Source organism: Neolamprologus multifasciatus, chromosome 18 (genome assembly GCF_963576455.1).
Source record: "Neolamprologus multifasciatus chromosome 18, fNeoMul1.2, whole genome shotgun sequence".
Classification (NCBI taxonomy): domain Eukaryota; kingdom Metazoa; phylum Chordata; class Actinopteri; order Cichliformes; family Cichlidae; genus Neolamprologus; species Neolamprologus multifasciatus.
In genome coordinates this window covers 4,998,374-5,016,718 of record NC_140456.1, presented here as the reverse complement: position 1 = coordinate 5,016,718, position 18,345 = coordinate 4,998,374, and the positions used below count along the sequence as shown (strand labels likewise).

At 38.2% G+C, this 18,345-nt stretch overlaps 1 protein-coding gene and 1 pseudogene across 2 annotated transcripts in view; both read right to left on the bottom strand.

Moving 5' to 3' along the window:
• The window catches only part of LOC146497160 (uncharacterized), a 22,844-nt pseudogene extending 10,114 nt beyond the window's left edge, over positions 1-12,730 (bottom strand). Inside the window, exons 1-3 of the transcript XR_014870619.1 lie at positions 11,577-12,730; positions 8,366-8,581; positions 7,701-7,928 (exon numbers count right to left, since the gene is read on the bottom strand). The product of XR_014870619.1 is annotated as an uncharacterized LOC146497160 (transcript). The remainder of the gene's footprint in view (positions 1-7,700; positions 7,929-8,365; positions 8,582-11,576) is intronic.
• Positions 2,435-6,549, bottom strand: LOC146497161 (uncharacterized). The gene is made up of 3 exons (XM_085141046.1): positions 5,781-6,549; positions 4,755-5,675; positions 2,435-2,691 (listed from the first exon to the last, which is right to left on the bottom strand). The coding sequence occupies exons 1-2, from the start codon at positions 6,108-6,110 to the stop codon at positions 5,640-5,642; spliced, it is 366 nt and encodes a 121-aa protein (XP_084997172.1). The 5' UTR covers positions 6,111-6,549; the 3' UTR covers positions 2,435-2,691; positions 4,755-5,639.
• Positions 12,731-18,345: the final 5,615 nt, after the last annotated feature.

Sequence of the window (18,345 nt, the reverse complement as noted above, 5' to 3'; positions counted from 1 at the left end):
GTATCCGGTGCCATGATGGCACCGGTTCTGACATAAACGGTAGTAACCAGACCGAAAAGCAGCACACATTTCGGTGCTTTATTTCGGTGCTTTTTTTTTCCTGAGATGTGATACACTTTAGATTCTAGCCAATCATTTTACGTTTCCGGGAATAGTAGGCGGGTCCAGGTACGTACGTTCTTTTAGAGCAGAGCTACAGGTTAAAAATGCCCAAGGCGAAGCGGTCAAAAGTCTTGCTGTACTTCACAGCAAAAGATGCAAACTCAGCAGCCTGCAACAAGTGCTTTAAGGTGATACTGTGGAAAGGAGGTAACACCTGAAATCCGATGAAACACCTGGCGACGCATAGCGTTTTTTTTTAAAGCCGAAAAATGCGCCTTATTTGATAGCTTGCTGCGAGACCTCACACCGAGCGCATCTACTGCAGGTGTGGTGCCTGTTTTCGGACCAAGAGTTAGCAACATCCCCCAAAAAGCTGAAGAGTAGAGTCCTGGCCCCTAGCCCTGCCAGTGTAGCAGAAATGATGAGGATGATGATGGCAGCAGCAGCCGTTCTTCTCTGCGTGAGTAGCTTAATGTTGTTCGTGTATAATTTACGTTGAGTAGGCTAACCATGTTATTACATTAATGCATGTAAGGTGAACTAGCAAACATCATCATAGCTACATGCAGCTGTCTTCTTGTTTGATGGCAGATGCTCCCTTCACCCTGGCCAAAAAGGCTAAAATGACCAAATAAAAAGTGGGAAACAGTTAAACATGAGAGGTTTTTGGACAAAGTTTTTGTTTTTTCCATTGTTTAAGCACTGCTTCCAGCCAAGAGTGATACCATGTATGCCCTATAGCTGCAGAAAATGTTAACATTGTTATCTTTTTACAAAAAAACAGCTGAACATGAGAGGTTTTTGGACCAATTTTGTGTTCTCCATTCTTTAAGCACCGGTTTGAGCACCGTTTAAGCACCGGCACCGTTTCAAAAGTACCGGTTTGGCACCGGTATCAGATAAAACCTAAACGATACCCATCCCTAGTCATCAGGTTGTTGCCAGGTTTCGGTTAAGCAGAAAAAGTCAAACTTACGGTCAGATAGGAGGTCTTGGATGAGAGGTCCCTTATTTGTCAATGAACGAATGTTTTGGAGACCAAAGTTGAGTGGAGTATTTTCTTTTTTGCTAATCGCATTGGGCGCCCTGGGCAGGTGGGCTAGAGAACGATGGTTGACAGCCCAATCAGGGTTCCTGCGAGGGCATCGAGTAGTAGACCAAAACAATTTAGTTCTATTGGAGTTATGGAAAATATTTTAAAAAATAGTGGCGACCAGCTCAGGAACATCTTGACCCACAGCTTCGATTATGTGGAGGAAAAGGAGCCGAGCTGGCCGGAGTGACGAACAGGTAGGCTAAAATAGCTCAAACAGTTAAGCTAGTGCAGCTCACTGAGAAGAAGACGTCAGAGCACATTCAGCTGAAATAACAGATGTTGAGGACAAGCATTGCAAATCAATCCCTGGCAGAGATCGATCTGGTCATGAGTGTGAATGTCTGTTCATTCAAATCTGAATCCAAATAATCCAATTAATCCAAATAATCGAAAAATGTACCAGTGAGTAGCGGCAGCCAGGCGCGCCAGCGTTCACTCAAGCCTTACTAAACCAAGTCTATGTTGAAACTAAACTAAAAAAATATTAAAAGTGTATTTGGTGATACACAAATAGTGTATTTCCAAGTACAGTTCAGTTATTTTCCACATGCCGGTTGTTAGTGTGGAGAAGGACAAACGGGGCTACCAGGCTAAACCAATGGTTTTGACTCGATCAGCATTAACCCCGCCCCCGAAGTTTAATGGGTGAGGCTGACAGATAAATTAAATTCATGAACAGCCAGAGGCCAGGACTGTGAAAAAGAAATAAATAAATCATGAAATAATTAATTGAGTCAAGAATTTATTAAATGTGTCGATAATTAATTACTTAAATATGTACTAAATATGTATTTAACTCCAATTTTAATTAATAATTGATACATTTTAGTCATTATTTTATGGTGTATTTAATGAATTCATTTTGGCAGTCCTGGCATTCCACAGCACTATCCACTTTTCTGCAATGACAATGCAGATTTTTCACTTGTGGGACTAATAAAGACAGATTTGCTGTGTTTGTTTGTGTGTGTGTTGTTGTGCAACATTTGCATTTGTTTACTCAGAGTAGCTCAGATCCAAGGTAGGCCAAACCTCTGTGTTACAACCTTCTGAAATGCCTGCCGTATCTATACAAAAAACACACATTCACAACATATGGATACACAAGTCTGCTTTATTTTAAAGTGTTGCGAACTTTACAGCGTTTGCAGATCACGTGTCCATCATCCCTGCATTTGGCACAGGTGATTCTTGTTGCAGCTCTCTTGCACCTGGCACGTTGTCTTTACAGTCCCTGGCACAGCAGCTGCAGCAGCTTCAGCAGCCTGCCTCTGTGCTAGTATTTCCTTGTGCTGCATGAATCGACAACAAAGTTCCTGAGCTAGAAGACTCAGAAACAATCTTCTTTCGCTTGTCCATTCTGTACATGCCTTGTACAAAATGTAGGCATTCATCGCCGCCAGAATATTGTAGAAAACCACTACTGGCCACCTGCGTGTTACTGCTCTTACGGAATACATCCACGCCATTTGGTCCAACACGTCTACACCACACTGTAAAAGCAGAGAGAGTGAGTCATGAGTATATGGGTTAGGGGGTTAAGGGTTAGGGTTAGGTCTTTGCTGACGACACAAACATTTTTTGCTCTAGTGATGATCTGCAGAATTTAAGTGAAGTTCTGGCTTGATAAAAACAGATTATCATTAAATTTGAATAAATCTAAACTTATGTTATTTGGAAATAGTAGTTTAAATACAAATGCTAAGATTCAAATAAATGGTGTTGAAGAGTCAGTGAAAATTAAGCAAAGCAAAAAATAAAGAACTGCCAGGTAATATTCAGAGTATGTTTGCTTGAAAGAAGGAAGTTATAATTTAAGGGGTTTTTTTTAACTTCAAAACAGGGAAGGTACATACTACAAGAAAGAGCTTTTGTGTTTCTGTTCATGTAGTGAAACTGTGGAACAGTCTGAATATGGAATTAAAGCAATGTCCAAACATAAAACAGTTAAAAAAAAAAAAAAAAAAGAGTTATGAAAATATGATCTTCTCGAACTATAAAGAAAGGGAAAATATTGAAATTATGTGAATCTGCCTATTTAAAAAAAAACAACAAACAAAGAAATCATGGTGTGATAGTATAGGACAGGGGTCGGCAACCTGCGGCTCTTTAGTCCTTATAATGCGGCTCTGCGTAGTTTGGGTAAATAAATTAGAAGTATTTAGCTGAAGTGTATTTTATTGGTGTTTAGTTCTTTTTTTTTAAACTTGTAGTTCTAAATTGGAAGATTATTGTGATATTGAAAATATATAAAAATAATATTATATTTTATTATTGTTCATCGCTCAAAATAAGCGTCACACTCGCAGAAGCCGGTTTACCCGCTGAAACACTGTGCATTTATCAAGACTTTCAACCCCAGATAGGCCAATTATGGATCTTCGGATCCTCATTATGTCAGCAACTATTCTCCACCATGAACTATGTTAAAAACAAACACCGCTCACGCCTCACAGACGACAGCTTACAGTCCTGCGTAAAGATGAAAGTGACTTCATACAGCCCCGATTTGCAGATGCTGTGCGCAGAGGTTCAGGAGCAGAAGTCTCATTGTAAACATACCACGGCAGACCCGCTGCTTTTCAGCACCTCTTTATTGACCACTTTTCACACACGGTTGCTGTACGCATACAGCCGGCTGTAGCTTTTCAGCTCACAGCCCAACAACACAACAGCAGAGAGAGCACAGACTTTAAGGCGGAGAGGCGTGATTGCGGGTGCCGATCAGGTGTGTCCGCCTCCCCTGCAGCAGCACTGCAGACCACGCCCCGCCACACACATTAACCAGGTAAAAGACATATTTAGGCAGAATTTTTCATCTTTTAGCAGCATAGTGCTTTTTTTCCAATTGTTTTTTTAAAAGTCAGGTCAAGGCTCCAAAAGCCCAAAGGCGATATAAGGGTAGCGGCTCACAACAGTTTTTGTTTGCTACATGGATCATTTTAGTTCAGCTGGGTGTCTTTCCTTTTGTTATATTTCTTTCTTATTTACATAAATAAAATGTAATTTTCTCTGTAGCACTTCATGGATTTCATAAGAAAAACACTAATTGTTCACACAAAGCATGAGGGTAAAAAAAACAATATATACAGTGTTATCTTTATTTTAGATGTCAAAAAGTATTTGCGGCTCCCAGTGTTTTCTTTTGCTTGGAAACCGGGTCCACGTGGCTCTTTGGGTGTTAAAGGTTGCAGACCCCTGGTATAGGATATAGTATATCAAAAATCTGTACACTATTTTTATTAAAAATTATATCAATAAGGAAGCTAAATATTAACTGATAATTTATGGCAAAGGCAAATAAGTGTTTACTTCTTCCCACTCCCTTTCAAGATGTAAATGAATCAGAATGGTAGCAATATTGAAATGTATTGATTTTCATATAGTATTTTTTTCTCTCTTATTTTCTTTTCTAAATGTACCTGCATATTGTTTACATGTTTGAAATAAATAAATAAAATAAAATAAAATATGTGCTTTTTTTCCTATAGGCCTGTATAGCACACATGAGAAAACATTGTAGCACTGGTGTAAAATTATACACACATTCACATACCTTCATGTGGGTATAGTCAGTTATCATGTTGGGTTTCCTCTTTCTGTCGTCACTGATTGTCATGTCTTGGTGCCTTGAACTTGAACACACAGTCTTTGTTTTTTTTTTTTTTAGGTGCATAAATTGTCAAGCAGACACTGCCACTTCCAAGAACTGAAGTGAAGAATACCTCTTGCTGTGCAGTGTCTTTTGCAAGTTGAGGAAGTTCGCACCAGACTTTATTCACCGTGCCCAGTTAACGTTATTTTGCGCTGCAGCAGTCTGTGCGACAGTCACGGGGAAGTAAAAAAACTCAGTTCTGACATTTCTCCCATCATCCAAAAACGGCTCCATCAGTTTCATGACCACGTTCTCTGCCAGCCTCTGTCCCTTCTGATGACTGGGGTCCTTTCCCAAGTAAGGAGATGCATTGGAGACATGTTTGGTCTCCAAATCCGTGGCCATCCAGAACTTGATCCCAAATTTGTCTGGCTCGGTTGCGATATACTGTGTGGATGGACAATGAACCACGGTAGGGAACAGCTGTTCATCTATGGTCATGTGTTCTCCTGGAGTGAAACTCTTAGCACAGTTCTCGTTGAAGCATGTCCAGATGTCGGAGATCGCTGCAAATTTGTCTGTTTTCACCCGTTCTGCCCTCATGTCCTTGTCATCAAATAAAAGGTGTTGCATAATTGAAATGAATCTATCTCGGGGCATTGTCTCTTTGATAGCACCAGAAATCTTTCTGACCAGCAATCCACAATGACACCAACGGGACGCATGATTTCTCTTACAAACAGAATTGAAATGCCATCAGTTCCTGAATTGACAAATTCCAGTCCGGCGCTGTTCTGTGGGCTTGATGGACCGTACACTCTCTGATGGTCTGCTGCATTCCCACATCTAAAGGAAGCTTTGGAGCACACTTGTCATTTTACGCTGTCGAAAGATAAACAAATAAACAAATAGAGAATGGTAAATTTACATTAACCTCACTTTAAATGGCTTTATATAAATATCATACGTACTATGGCAATGACCGACCTTAGCAGACTCTGTGGGTCCAGCTTGCACAGTGAAGCATGAGCGATTTGCTACTGCACTGGGCATACCAATGTCCTCTTCAACCCACACAGTGCCGTCTTTTGCCGTGTGGCTCAGACAGGGCTTCCCAGTACCACGGTGCCTCTTCCATGGAGGCATGTTGGGTTCTTGTTCCGCCTCCTTTTCAGATTCTTCTGAGGAGGTATTAGTGGCCTGCTGGACAAATGAAACCTCTCCTCCATCAGAGTCTGCTTCATCCATTTCCTGAAGCAAGACCAAAGCCTGTTGCGTGCAGAGGTTCTTCTTGTGAGGCAGTGATACAGAGGCCATCCTGATGTACGTTGTCAGAAATGCGAAGAAATAATTCTCCCGCCTGGGTCTGTCTGCTTTTATGCACAGCACTGTGCTGTAGTCATGCAATGCCACTCCCTCACATACACAGTCACAATGGAACAATGGAAGATCTGTGCTGAGAGTCAAGGAACTCCATTGCTGAATGCTGCAAACAGACTATTACACAGACAGACAGACTGTGTGGGAGAGTAACCTAAGACAAAAGGCAGAAAGATGAAGAGATGAACCAACCTGGAACTGAAGGACAGAATTTTTTTTCTGAAGGTTGTAACACAGAGGTTTGGCCTGCCTTGGATCTGAGCTACTCTGAGTAAACAAATGCAAATGTGCCAGGCCTCAAAGATAATGGGTGGTTTGCACAACAAAAGCAGGAGAATCGAGCTGACGACCTTTAAATTTACTAACCCAATGTGTTATTTACCCCTGCTGAGATTTTCAGTGTTAAAAAAAAGAAAGAAAAAAAGAAACAACATCATTTTAAAAAATGTTTGAAACTCAAGGTCAGAAATTCCACCAAGCTGAGCATTTTTAAAATCAGGGTCACACCTATACTTCTCTATAGCTCGTAAACATGAAGCAAAGACAGCGCTCTGTAAGTTGCAGACATTCATCAGCAGCTGCTTAAAACAAATCCTCCGTGGCCAGAGAGGATTACAAACTGTGGACAAGAACAAACCAGGAACCAATAGTAATACCAATAATGAGAAGAAAGTGGTGCTGGATTGGCCACACAATCAGGAATTCCACCAATAACATCACTACACAGGCCTTGTGCTGGAATCCAAAGGGACAGAAGAAAGAAAGACCCAGAAAAACATGGCACAAGGACACACCTATCATAGTGTTGTGTGGTTTGCTAAAAGCTTAGTTTCAAATCGATATATTTTATTTTTAAATTGATCGTTCAGTCCTAATGGGGATTATTATGTTATCCACAAAAGGTTTAGTGGATGTACTCAGTCATAATGTACAGGGGTGGCTCCAGAATTTTTCATATGGGTGGCCATATGGGGGCTACTGAAAACATTGAGATGGCACACCAAAAACATAATTTAAAGTTGTTGTTTTTTTGTTTTGTTTTTTTATATGCTGTTGTCAAATATAGGTCACTTGAAAAATGTGGCCAAAAAAAGAAAGAAAAGTATTACATGCCTAGTTAATTTCCTGTTATTAAATCTGATATTCACTGTAAGTGTGCCTGCAGGTGCAGGGGCGCAGCACAGGCGAAGGAGTGATGACTGCAATTTGGAAGGACAAACAAAGTGACAATATGAATGACAAATATGAATATGGAGGAACAAATAACAAGCTGATGTTTCAACTCATTGTAGGGTGTCTTCCTCTCTCTTGTACTCAATTATTTTCAACATAAGACAGTCCTGACAGGGGCGACACTTGGAGGGCTAGACATTTTGGCTCTTAGAATATTACGTCAGTTTCCTTGTTGCAGTTCGTCCTTAGATTTGTCATGTGTCTCTATAACATATCTCTGAGGTCTCATTAGGACCCAACGTGAATTAGATTTCTTAATACAAAACTGAATCTATCTATTAAAGTTTTGCATACCTATTCTGTGCAACTTTACTTCAGGGTTCCACATGATGCCCAGCTCCTGCCCAGTCCAGATGATGACACCTTTGGTTTCCTGCTTCAGTGCAAGCTGCTCTCCTTCCTGATTGGTGGAGATTTCCTCTTGTTCCTCTTTAGTCTGTGGAGGATCTGTGTCCTGCTGGTCCAGACTGGAGTTCCTCTCCTGGCTACAGTTTTCCTTACAATCATGTTGCTGTGGGAGGTCTTGATGGACACAACACACAAGGAAAAAGTTACACTGTGAGCACATCTCTCAGATATGTGAGCGATATTTAAATATTATCTCTCATGCAGTGAACAGAGAAGAATTCTGTTTACATGCAGAAAGTCATCATTTATGAGGCGTACAGCTCGCTACTCCAACTTGGTCCTTGTGGCCAATAATCCACAGTTTTCATTGTCTCAACATTTTTCTACATACTGTGTACAGTTCTGGGCTAACATGACTTAGATCTGGTGGAAATATTAGTTTTTATTAAACAACAGAAGATTTGAAATCCAGTTTTTATTTTACTATGCTAACATGTCTTCAGTGAGGCAGTATCCCAGGCGGTAATGCACGCCATGTGTCTTTGTGACATTTTGTTATGAGTCATATTCATTTCTATATTATAAAATCTGTATGTTACACTTTTACATACCTATTCTGCTCAGCTTTACTCCAGGTTTCCACAACAAATCCAGCTGTTCTCCGGTCCAGACATTAATCCCTTCATCCTCCTGCTTCAGTTCAAGCTGCTCTCCTTCCTCACTGCTACACATTTCCTCCTGTTCCTCTTTAATCTTTGGAGGCTCTGTGTCCTGCTGGTCCAGACTGGAGCTCCTTTCCTGGTCACAGACCTGCTGATCATCCAGACCTTCGTGTTCAACAAAGAGACACAAGAAAATAGTGACTAATGTGATGATAAGAAAGATCAAGAAGGATTAAAAGGGGTCACCTATTGAGAATTTAGCTTATGGTTTCACGGGCTCTTGCATTCTTGCAGATGTTGCCACAGAAACATTCACTCATAGTCATTTGTTCATTGGGTGATGCTGATAACCTTACAACTGTCTGGGGTCTAATTTCTAGATTTGACTGCCAGTGATCATCACACAATGTGAATAAACAAACAAACGAACAGCAGCATGATCTGAATATGATGATGACATGAAAGCTTAAAGTATTTTACAATGGCAAGTAAGATATGCTATAGAGCAGGGCAATATGACCAAAAATAGTTATCACGATATACATTTGAAAATTTGCGATGACGATGTAACTGGCAATATAATTGACACTAGACAGAATACTTTATTTTACTTTATTAACTCCACAACTTTATTAGTGCAAAAAACCCCAAAAAATCCATCAATGTATTTTCACTTAAACAATCAGCTGTGTTTTTATGTGCATTAAAGTTATATAAAAAATTAACAGTGCAAATGCAAATTCCTTGCTGACAGTTTAACCAAAAGGCATTTCCGGTGGAAATTGGCCGACATATCCTCATCATAACCATGTATAATATCCACAAAACTTAAAAGAGGTTATACACACACAATACGGTAACATTATATTGAAGCACAGTACGTATCACTCCGCGAGGCTCCTGCCTACGATAGCCACATTGCTCCGACAATCCATCAAGCGGTGCGGGTTCGTAGCTTAGCAAAGCCGTACTAAAACATTTGACAGATTTTCGAGCGCTGTGTACCACATAAAATTGCTTCGAGGTCAGTAAACACAACCAGAATTCATACATAAGGCACACGGGATTATAAGTGGCACTGTCAATTTTCAGAAAAATCAAAGGATCGATTTTAAGTGTGCCGTATTTTCCAAAAAACACGGTAATAACGACGGCCCGCTAGCATGCTCTACCAAATATAGTGCTTTGTTTTGTATCTGACGGACGAAAAGCTAAACCAGCTCCACACCACTGAAGTTGCAGCATTTTTACAAATCCAAGTTCTGGTTCATCCGTTTCATTCAACGATCCGCTTTCGCCTAGGGCTGTTCAATATAACGATATATATCGGATGACGATATAAAAACGCCTATCATTTCATTTTACGATATTGTTTGTTTCGGGGTGTCGCAAAATAAACTGTTTACGGCAATATTTTTTCATCGTTTTGATGGTCACTGTAGTGGCTATATTAATTTCTTAAAGTTCTCTGTTTCTCTTATATTTAATATAACCACACTACGGACGGACAAGAGCCTGTTTTTATGCGTTATGGTTAGCAACAACGACGGCGTGTCCGCTTGTTTATGTTCCACACAAACCTTTAACAATAAAGCTCAAGATCCTGTTGAGACTTTTAAAAATAAACTGAATCACGTGAAAGAGCAGATTATTTACGGATGAGAAGTACAAAAAAGACGCCAGGTGCTAAAAAATAAACCTTAGACTCAAACGTTAGAACAGGCTTTTCCCCGCAGCACGCCCTGTAATAAATACTCACAAAGAAAACGGCGGCTGTTACAACTTATGTCTAAAAATGTATAGTTTCATGCATCGGTTAAAACACTCGACTCCAGCTACATGACGCGCAGCTGGAAACACTTCCCGCAAGTCGAGCTGTCCGAGATTCACAGAATTTACAGAAAATGTTACATTTTTGTGATTTATATCGTTATCGGACGATAGAATTCTTATATTGGGATATGAGATTTTGGTCATATCGCACAGCCCTACCTTCACTTTTCTCATTCTCCGTCGTTGAAATGCTTTTTCTGTCATGTGCGTATGAAAACAAAGGCACTGCGCATGCGCGTTTTACCCATATTCTATCGCCATATTTCATTTTCTTATCGTTGCCTAACACTATACCGGTATTACCGTAAACAGTATGATATGGCCCAGCTAGGGCTATATCATACCGTTCACGGTAATACCGGTGTAATTTTTAGGATTAACATCCTCAATTTGTTTTGACTGGTCCTTCTTTTTGGAGCTACCAGGTTCTGCCTCATCTTTATTGATAGCCAGTGAAGATGAAATCAATGAAAAAATGTTGTTGTATGCTGTTAAGAAGGTATTTTGTGACACCACAAAACAAACAACAGTATATAATTTTAAACAATAGATGTTTTCATTTCATCTGATATATTTCGTCATATTGCACAGCCCTAACATTAGCCTACTACAACTACCTTGTTTTAGTTGTTGTAGCTATCTAGGTTATGTCCCACTTCAGAATCTTCGATGTACTATTGCTGTGTGACTCACTACTATTACTGAAGGCTGCATTACAACCTGCTAGCTGCAAATAATCATGTGCAGTTCTAAAAGCAAACAGAAAGAAAACCTATTACTGATACAGAAAGTATTTTCTATACTCTATAAAACTGCAGCCTTACCTAATGTCCACCCTACTGTTACTCATTTTACATCACGATTTAAAAATTTACTTGGGATTGCTGCACACGATTGTTTGTAGCTAGCAGGATGTTAATGCTATGAATCAAGTCTAACAGTCTTTAGTCTATGAAATAACTTTAGCTAAAGCCAGCTAACAATGTTAGCTCGGTGGCTAGTAGCCTTCAGGTATCACAATAATTCACACGGCAATAGTACATTCATGTAGTTGTAAAAAGCATGAAAATATACCAAATAATCCGGACCAAAGTATTTAGAATACGTTATTCACATTGAGTAACTTAACGGAATACGTTATAAACTACATTTGGCCCATGTAATCTTTAGTGGAAAACATTTTAAAAGTAACCTTCTCAACACTGCACAGATATAACTGCATACACTTTACTGGGGTGTATTACAAGTTTAGATCAATGGTTTAGATCATGCCCACGTGAATCACACGATAATCCCGCAACCCCCACACCTCTACAAATTTACACACCTGCATTGTGTGACTTTATCCCGGGTCTGATATTAAGCAGTCTTAGGTGACGGATCTCTTCCTCATACCGGACGATCGTTTTTTCAAACTCTGAGAAGATTTCTTCTGCAGCAGAAGTTAATCTCTCCTTGATAAACTCTCTCAGATGCTGAACTGAAGACATTATTGCAACGACAACCGATGCCGCCAAAACACCATCTTCAAACTTAACTCGGGATCGCGACGGGATCTCTCAGTGGCGCCGTTGCCGCTCTTCTTCTTCTACTGAACTTACGGTAGACTGGAGATATCAAAGGTGTAATACTGCCCTCACCAGGTCTCCTAATTTATCTGGTACGGTCCATGAAGTGGAATAAAATAAAAATATACAAATACATTAATATAAATATACTACAGACATTTAGAGCACAGAGAAATTTATGATCACGGACAATTAGGATGAGGCTGTTGTTTTAATTGTGGTCGCCTTTCTCTTCCCTTCTGATAATATCAGCTGTGTAGTGAAAATTCATTTAGTTTGACAAATCAAACATCCCACAATTAAAAATCCACAAGCCACTGCTGCACTGAGATAATATTTTGTACTCAGGCAAAAGAAGTCCACTGTCTAAAATTGAAAGTTGCGTTTTTATGGTCTAAGAAGCTTGGAAAGAAAAGCGTCTGGACTTCTTAAGTTGTTCTTAAGTTGCTTGAAGACGTTTCACCTCTCCCCTGAGAAGCTTATTCAGTTCTAGAGTCAAATGGTGGAGAGACCCAGATTTACCTAGCCCCACCCTATCATATGATTTCTTGAGGTCAGATGGCCCAGGGTGTGAGTGGGCGTTAAGGCGTCTGGGAAGGGATCTCAAAACTGGATTATAGATGGCCGACAGTTGGTGTCGTAAGCCACCGCCTCTGTGCAAAATGGTCGCTCACAGTGGACATACAGTGGCTTGCAAAAGTATTCGGCCCCCTTGAACTTTTCCACATTTTGTCACATTACAGCCACAAACATGAATCAGTTTTATTGGAATTCCACGTGAAAGACCAATACAAAGTGGTGTACACGTGAGAAGTGGAATGAAAATCATACACGATTCCAAACATTTTTTACAAATAAATAACTGATAACTGTAATAATGTTTGATAACTCTGAAAAAGGTTTGATTTTCATTGGTCTTTCACATGGAATTCCAATAAAATTGATTCATATTTGTGGCTGTAATGTGACAAAATCTGGAAAATACGTTTACAAGCCACTGTAAATACATACTTATTAATATCTAAACCATGCTTAACATTCTATTGAATCCTATGTTTCCCCCAATTCCTATCATTACTTTCCCCACACAATAAACAAGGAATGAAGTAAATGTATAAACCTAGCTACCGTGATAGATATGATTTTGATACAATTTAGCGTAGTTATATATCCAATGGGTCATCAACTTATCAGTTTCCTATTCTTTCAAAAGCAGCTTTCGAAACATCTTTATTAACTGACTAATGCTTGGACATTGCTGTAGGTCCACAGGAAAACTGTTCAACAGTTTTACCACACAAATGGTAATACAAAATATTTTAACCTTTGTCCGTGCTTTAAGAGTCTTCAGATTTCATTTTCCCCTCAATTTATAGTCCCCTTCTATGTCAAAAAACATCCTCTGCATATATCCTGGTAACATATTGTATCTGGCTTTGTACATAGTTTTTGCAGTTTTATATTTTAAAAGATTCATAAACTTCAGAATTTTTAATTTCAAGAACATAATGTTAGTGTGATCTCTAAATCCTGCTTTAGTAATCATCCTGGTAGCTTTTTTCTGAATTTTACATAACGGTCGAAGTGAAGTTTTCTATTTATTTCCCCAGATTTCCACACAGTATTACAAATATGGCAGTATAAGTGAACAGTAAAATACCCGGAGTTTTGGAAAAATGCAAAAAATGTTTAGCTTTACTCAGTACAGAGTTGTTTCTTGACAGTTTAGCTTGTATATGCTTTATGTGAGGTTTCCAGCAAATTTTGTATAAGAAACTTGCTCTACTTCAACATAATTTATCAACAATTTTGCTCCAGCATCTTTTTTACAATGTCCAAATAATATAAATGTAGTTTTATTCAAATTTAGTGATAACTTGTTTCTGTCAAACCATGTTTTCAGTTTAATCATTTCTGGTGTGACAATTTCCAAAAGCTGCTGTGAATTCTCTCCAGCACAAAAAAATATTTGTATCATCTGCAAATAAAATAAAAATGTAATATATCAGATGTTTTACATATATCATTGATGTACAGGATAAACAGTTTTGGTCCCAATACTGATCTCTGTGTAACTCCACAAACAATGTCCAGGCACTCTGATTGATATTCACCAAGCTTCACAAACTGTTGCCTGTCTCTCAAATAACTCCTGACTCACTCTAGCACTACTCCTCTAATGCCACAGTACTCCACTTTATCAAGTAATATTTCATGATTAATTATGTCAAAAGCTTCTTTTTTTTTTAGGTCAATGAAAACATCAACTGTGTATTGTCTATATTATTGGTGATATTTTCAATAAGTTCCATTAATGCCATGGATGTTGACCTGTTTGGTCTGAAACCATACTGACTGTCCATTATTATTTTATATTTATCTATAAATTTGTCAAGTCTATTAATGAAAACTTTTTCCAGTATTTTTGAAAATTGTGAAAGTAGAGAAACAGGCCTGTAATTTGTGAATTGGTGTCTTTCTCCATTTTTAAACAGTGGTATTACTTTCGCTGTTTTTACTTGTGTTGGGAATTGACCAGTTTGTAGAGACAAATTGCAAATGTGTGTTAAGGGTTTGGAGATGCCATCGATAACTTTCTTAACGATTTCCATATCAATGTCATCAAAGTCTGCAGAATTTTTTGTTTGTGATTTCCCGACAATATCAATGATTTTCTTTTCTTCTACCACCGTTAAAAACATTGAATGAGGATTACGTTGAATGAGTTTAGTTTCTTTCTCTGCACAATTTCTTGTATCAGGAATTCTATCAGCCCAACACTTACAAAGAATTTATTGAACTCATTAAACACATCACTCATGTTACTAATATTTCTATCATTATTAGTGAAATACAAAGGATAATTTAACTGCCTAGAACCATTTTTAATGATGGCATTTAATGTTTTCCAAATCCCTTTAATGTTATTTTTATTCATATTTAATAATTTCTCATGATATTCCTTTTTACATGACCTCAAAACACTAGTTAATTTATTTTTATATTTTTTCTATTTATTTTCAGCTTCTATACTTCTGTTCTTTATAAATTCTCTATTTAAGATATTTTTCTTTTTACATGCATTTTGTAATCCTTTTGTGCATACATGCCACATGCCCGATTTTTCCGGGAGAATCCCGAATTTCAGTGCCCCTCCCAAAAATCTCCCTGAGCCACCATTCTCCCGAATTTCTCCCGATTTTCCACCCAGACAACAAAATTGAAAAACCATATCCCAGATTGGCCCAGCCAATTCCAGTTTGCAACAATGGCTACTACTACTGCAGCTACTTAGTTTTAATATTACTCTTATTACTCTTTCTGGGTCGTAAAATAAACTTTTAACATATTTTCAGGCGAGAATGTAGCTGTGTAAACTTCAAATATCTGAACCAGCGAGAACAGCAAAGTCCTGGCACATCGTTTTCTTTTGTGATCCATGGGCACGCTGCATATTTTTGTTCTTTGCTATATTTCTTTAGTTGGCAAACACTATCATATAACAGTGTGAATTTTCCTTAAAAAATCTCATAAGCTTTATCAATATTTTTTTCCTTATACAGCATCTCCCATTCTTGCTTAAGCAAACCACTTTTAAATGCATTTATGGACTCCTCTGTTCTCACTCATTTGTATTTTGTTGTATTTTCCTGTTTGACCTTCCTGTTATTGCTGTCATACACTGCAAGAACAGGTAGATGATCACAAATCTTCATTAATTATGAGACCGCTTATAGATATGTTTTCTATTTCATAAGTAAATATATTGTCTGTTAGGTTGCCGACTGTACTGTAATCCTGCTGGGCTTAGTGATCACTGGACCATGCTATACATTGTATTAATAAACTCATCTGTCATACTATGCTTGTTTGGAATTAATAGGTCTATGTTGAAATCCCCACAAATGAACATACCTTTTTGATTTGTATTAATAAATGTTTTATCTACCCACTCCTTAAATATTTCAATGTTAGAACCTGGTGTTCTATATATAATTATATATATATAATATATAATCTATATATAATTATATATTATAATAGTATATTATATAATTAATCTATATATAATTCCCAGATGTTAAATTAGTCGATTGTGCTATAATTTCATATGTTGTGCTTTAGTTTCTGTTGTTCTGTTGTTACCTTCATGGTTTGATGAGTGTAGATCTCTTCAGCTCCTTGGCCCATGTGGCTTATTAATATTTTTCCAGATCCTGGATGTGTTCAATGACCAGTTCCGTTGAGTTTAATAAATATTTTACAGTTTGGAGTCCAGGTATTTTGAATTTAGGTTTCTTTAGGTGCCGTGCTTTCTTAGCTATGTCAGCGTTGTATTTGGTTAGATGGTCATTCATGTAGTCGCTCAATCCCTTTAGTTTTCTCCCTTGCTTCAGCAGTGCATTCCAGTGTTTCCGGTTTACAAATCTTATGATGACAGCTGGTCTATCACTAACGTTTCTCCTGGGCAGAAGGTGGCATGCCTCAATGTTATTAGAGTCCAGGTCGATCCCTTTTGACTGCAAAAAAACAGCCACCTGTTGCTCTGCAGAGCTAACATCCAGTTCTCCATGCTCTTCTTTGCTGTCAGCAGTCACGGCCCGAGCATATGAGGTTTTATGTTTAGCCCTATGATGATCACATCATTCATTCTCGTGTATTGCTCCAGGTCCGTGACCCTGCTCTCCAGATAGACAATCCATTTCTCCTTCTCTGCATTCTGATTGCGAAGTGACCTCATCTCCCTGACAATGTCGAGGATATATTTCTGTTGTAATTTGATAGCTGATGTTTCTTCAGTTAAAAAGTCCAGTGACTTTTTAATGTCCTCAATTTCCTCAGCTGTTGGTGTTCTCTTAGGCCCCATTTCTGAAGTAGTAGTTAATTTCGACTCACCAAAAACGCTGCTCAGTTGTTGGTGCCTGCTGGAGGATCCTGGGCCTTTTGATAGAACAGTGCTTGTAAGTGGATATCAGGCCCTTGAAGAGCAAAGTTTTGTATTTTGGTCTAGACACCCAAAATGTGATATGATGTGGACGCCAGGTCCTAATAGGTTAATAAAGAAGTTAATAAAGATTTTGATACAAATTGGTGTTACGGTAGCTCCGAGAGGGAGGGGTGTGTTCTTAAATTGCATGCTATTTTAAATTCATGTTGGTTACCTCCTAAGGAATTGTTGACCGCATTAATTAAGTCCGCTGTAATGTTTAATTGGCTAAGTTAATCTGAAAATACCATTGCAGATTTGTTTGAATAATCTTTTTTCATGTCACTGATGGTGGTATAAAAAAGGAAGACATGCTCTTAGCAGACAGGGGAGTTGTGTGTTCAGTGTTTGCTATTATGTGCTCCACTTTTGCTCTGAAACACACAACTTCAGAAGACATTGATGGAGTACGGTTGAGCACCTGGAAAGTGAGGACGAGAATCAATGAACTTAGTATGATTAAGCCCCTTGAATGTGTTGAATCTTCCTGGTCAGTTGCTTCACCAAAAGGCAGATCACACAAAGCCCTGTTTAACAGCTCGTTTGGAAGTACTGTTAGTTTTTCAAAGAGCAGCAGGATTGTGCAGTCGCATATTTTAAAAGCTTTTCAGAATTTCTACAGGCTGGAAAGATGTTGATTCAGGGTTTTGGAACACAATTTAAACCAAAACACAAAATTTACAGGAGATGTAAAGTTTGATGCCAACAGTTTTTATTGAACATACAAGATAAAAAAAAAAAAAAGCTCTCTAGTATGTTCGACATAAGCACATGGAGGCCAAAAGCAAACAAGGATAAATAAAGATGAAGACTCCCGGGAAACATCTGAGCTCCTTTATGGGAGATGAGTCACCAGCTCCTCCTCCTTTATTATATAATTATCCATATTTTATTATTAAACTGAATTATCTACAATCTTAAACTGGATTTGTTTAATGTCAAAATGGAACACACCACTGTTAAAATGACACATTAGTCCATATGTTATAAATATAAATAATAAATGAGCTTAAAATATGGATAACAAACAATATGAGAACATGGATCAACTTGTCAACATTGTCATTCCCTAAAATACTCCCTTTCCATCTGAAAAGCACTTCCCATTAATGTCAATCCAACTACTACATGGGTAGTTTATTTTAAACTGATATTTCCAAGTGTGATTCTGAGAAATAGTTCTTTTATATTAAGACCCAAAAATATCTCAAGCACTGTTGAGGCCATGCCAAAGAAAATGAAGAAACTTCAGTAAAGACAAAGCCCATAAACAATAAAACAATGAGGTCAATCCAGTGTATAAATTTCATTAAAAAAAAAACAAAAAAAAAAAAACCCCACCACCAAACAAAATCCCAACAGCAGTTCAGGCAGCGTACAAGTTAGCAAACAGTGCAAAGTTAGTCAACAGTCTTCTGCGTCAAACACCTTCAAACTGTGAACTTCGGAGAAAAAGATGATTTCAATAAAGGCTACCTCACATGTGTAGTTGTTTTTTCAACAGATATTACCAAGTGTGTTTTGGAGAAATAGTTCTTTTT

Excerpts from the sequence above, each read along its gene's own strand:
- LOC146497161 (XM_085141046.1), bottom strand. The coding sequence starts at position 6,110 with ATGGCCTCTGTATCACTGCCTCACAAGAAGAACCTCTGCACGCAACAG. Across the intron at positions 5,676-5,780 it reads GACCCACAGAGTCTGCTAAG|CGTAAAATGACAAGTGTGCT; the intron begins GTCGGTCATTGC and ends ATCTTTCGACAG.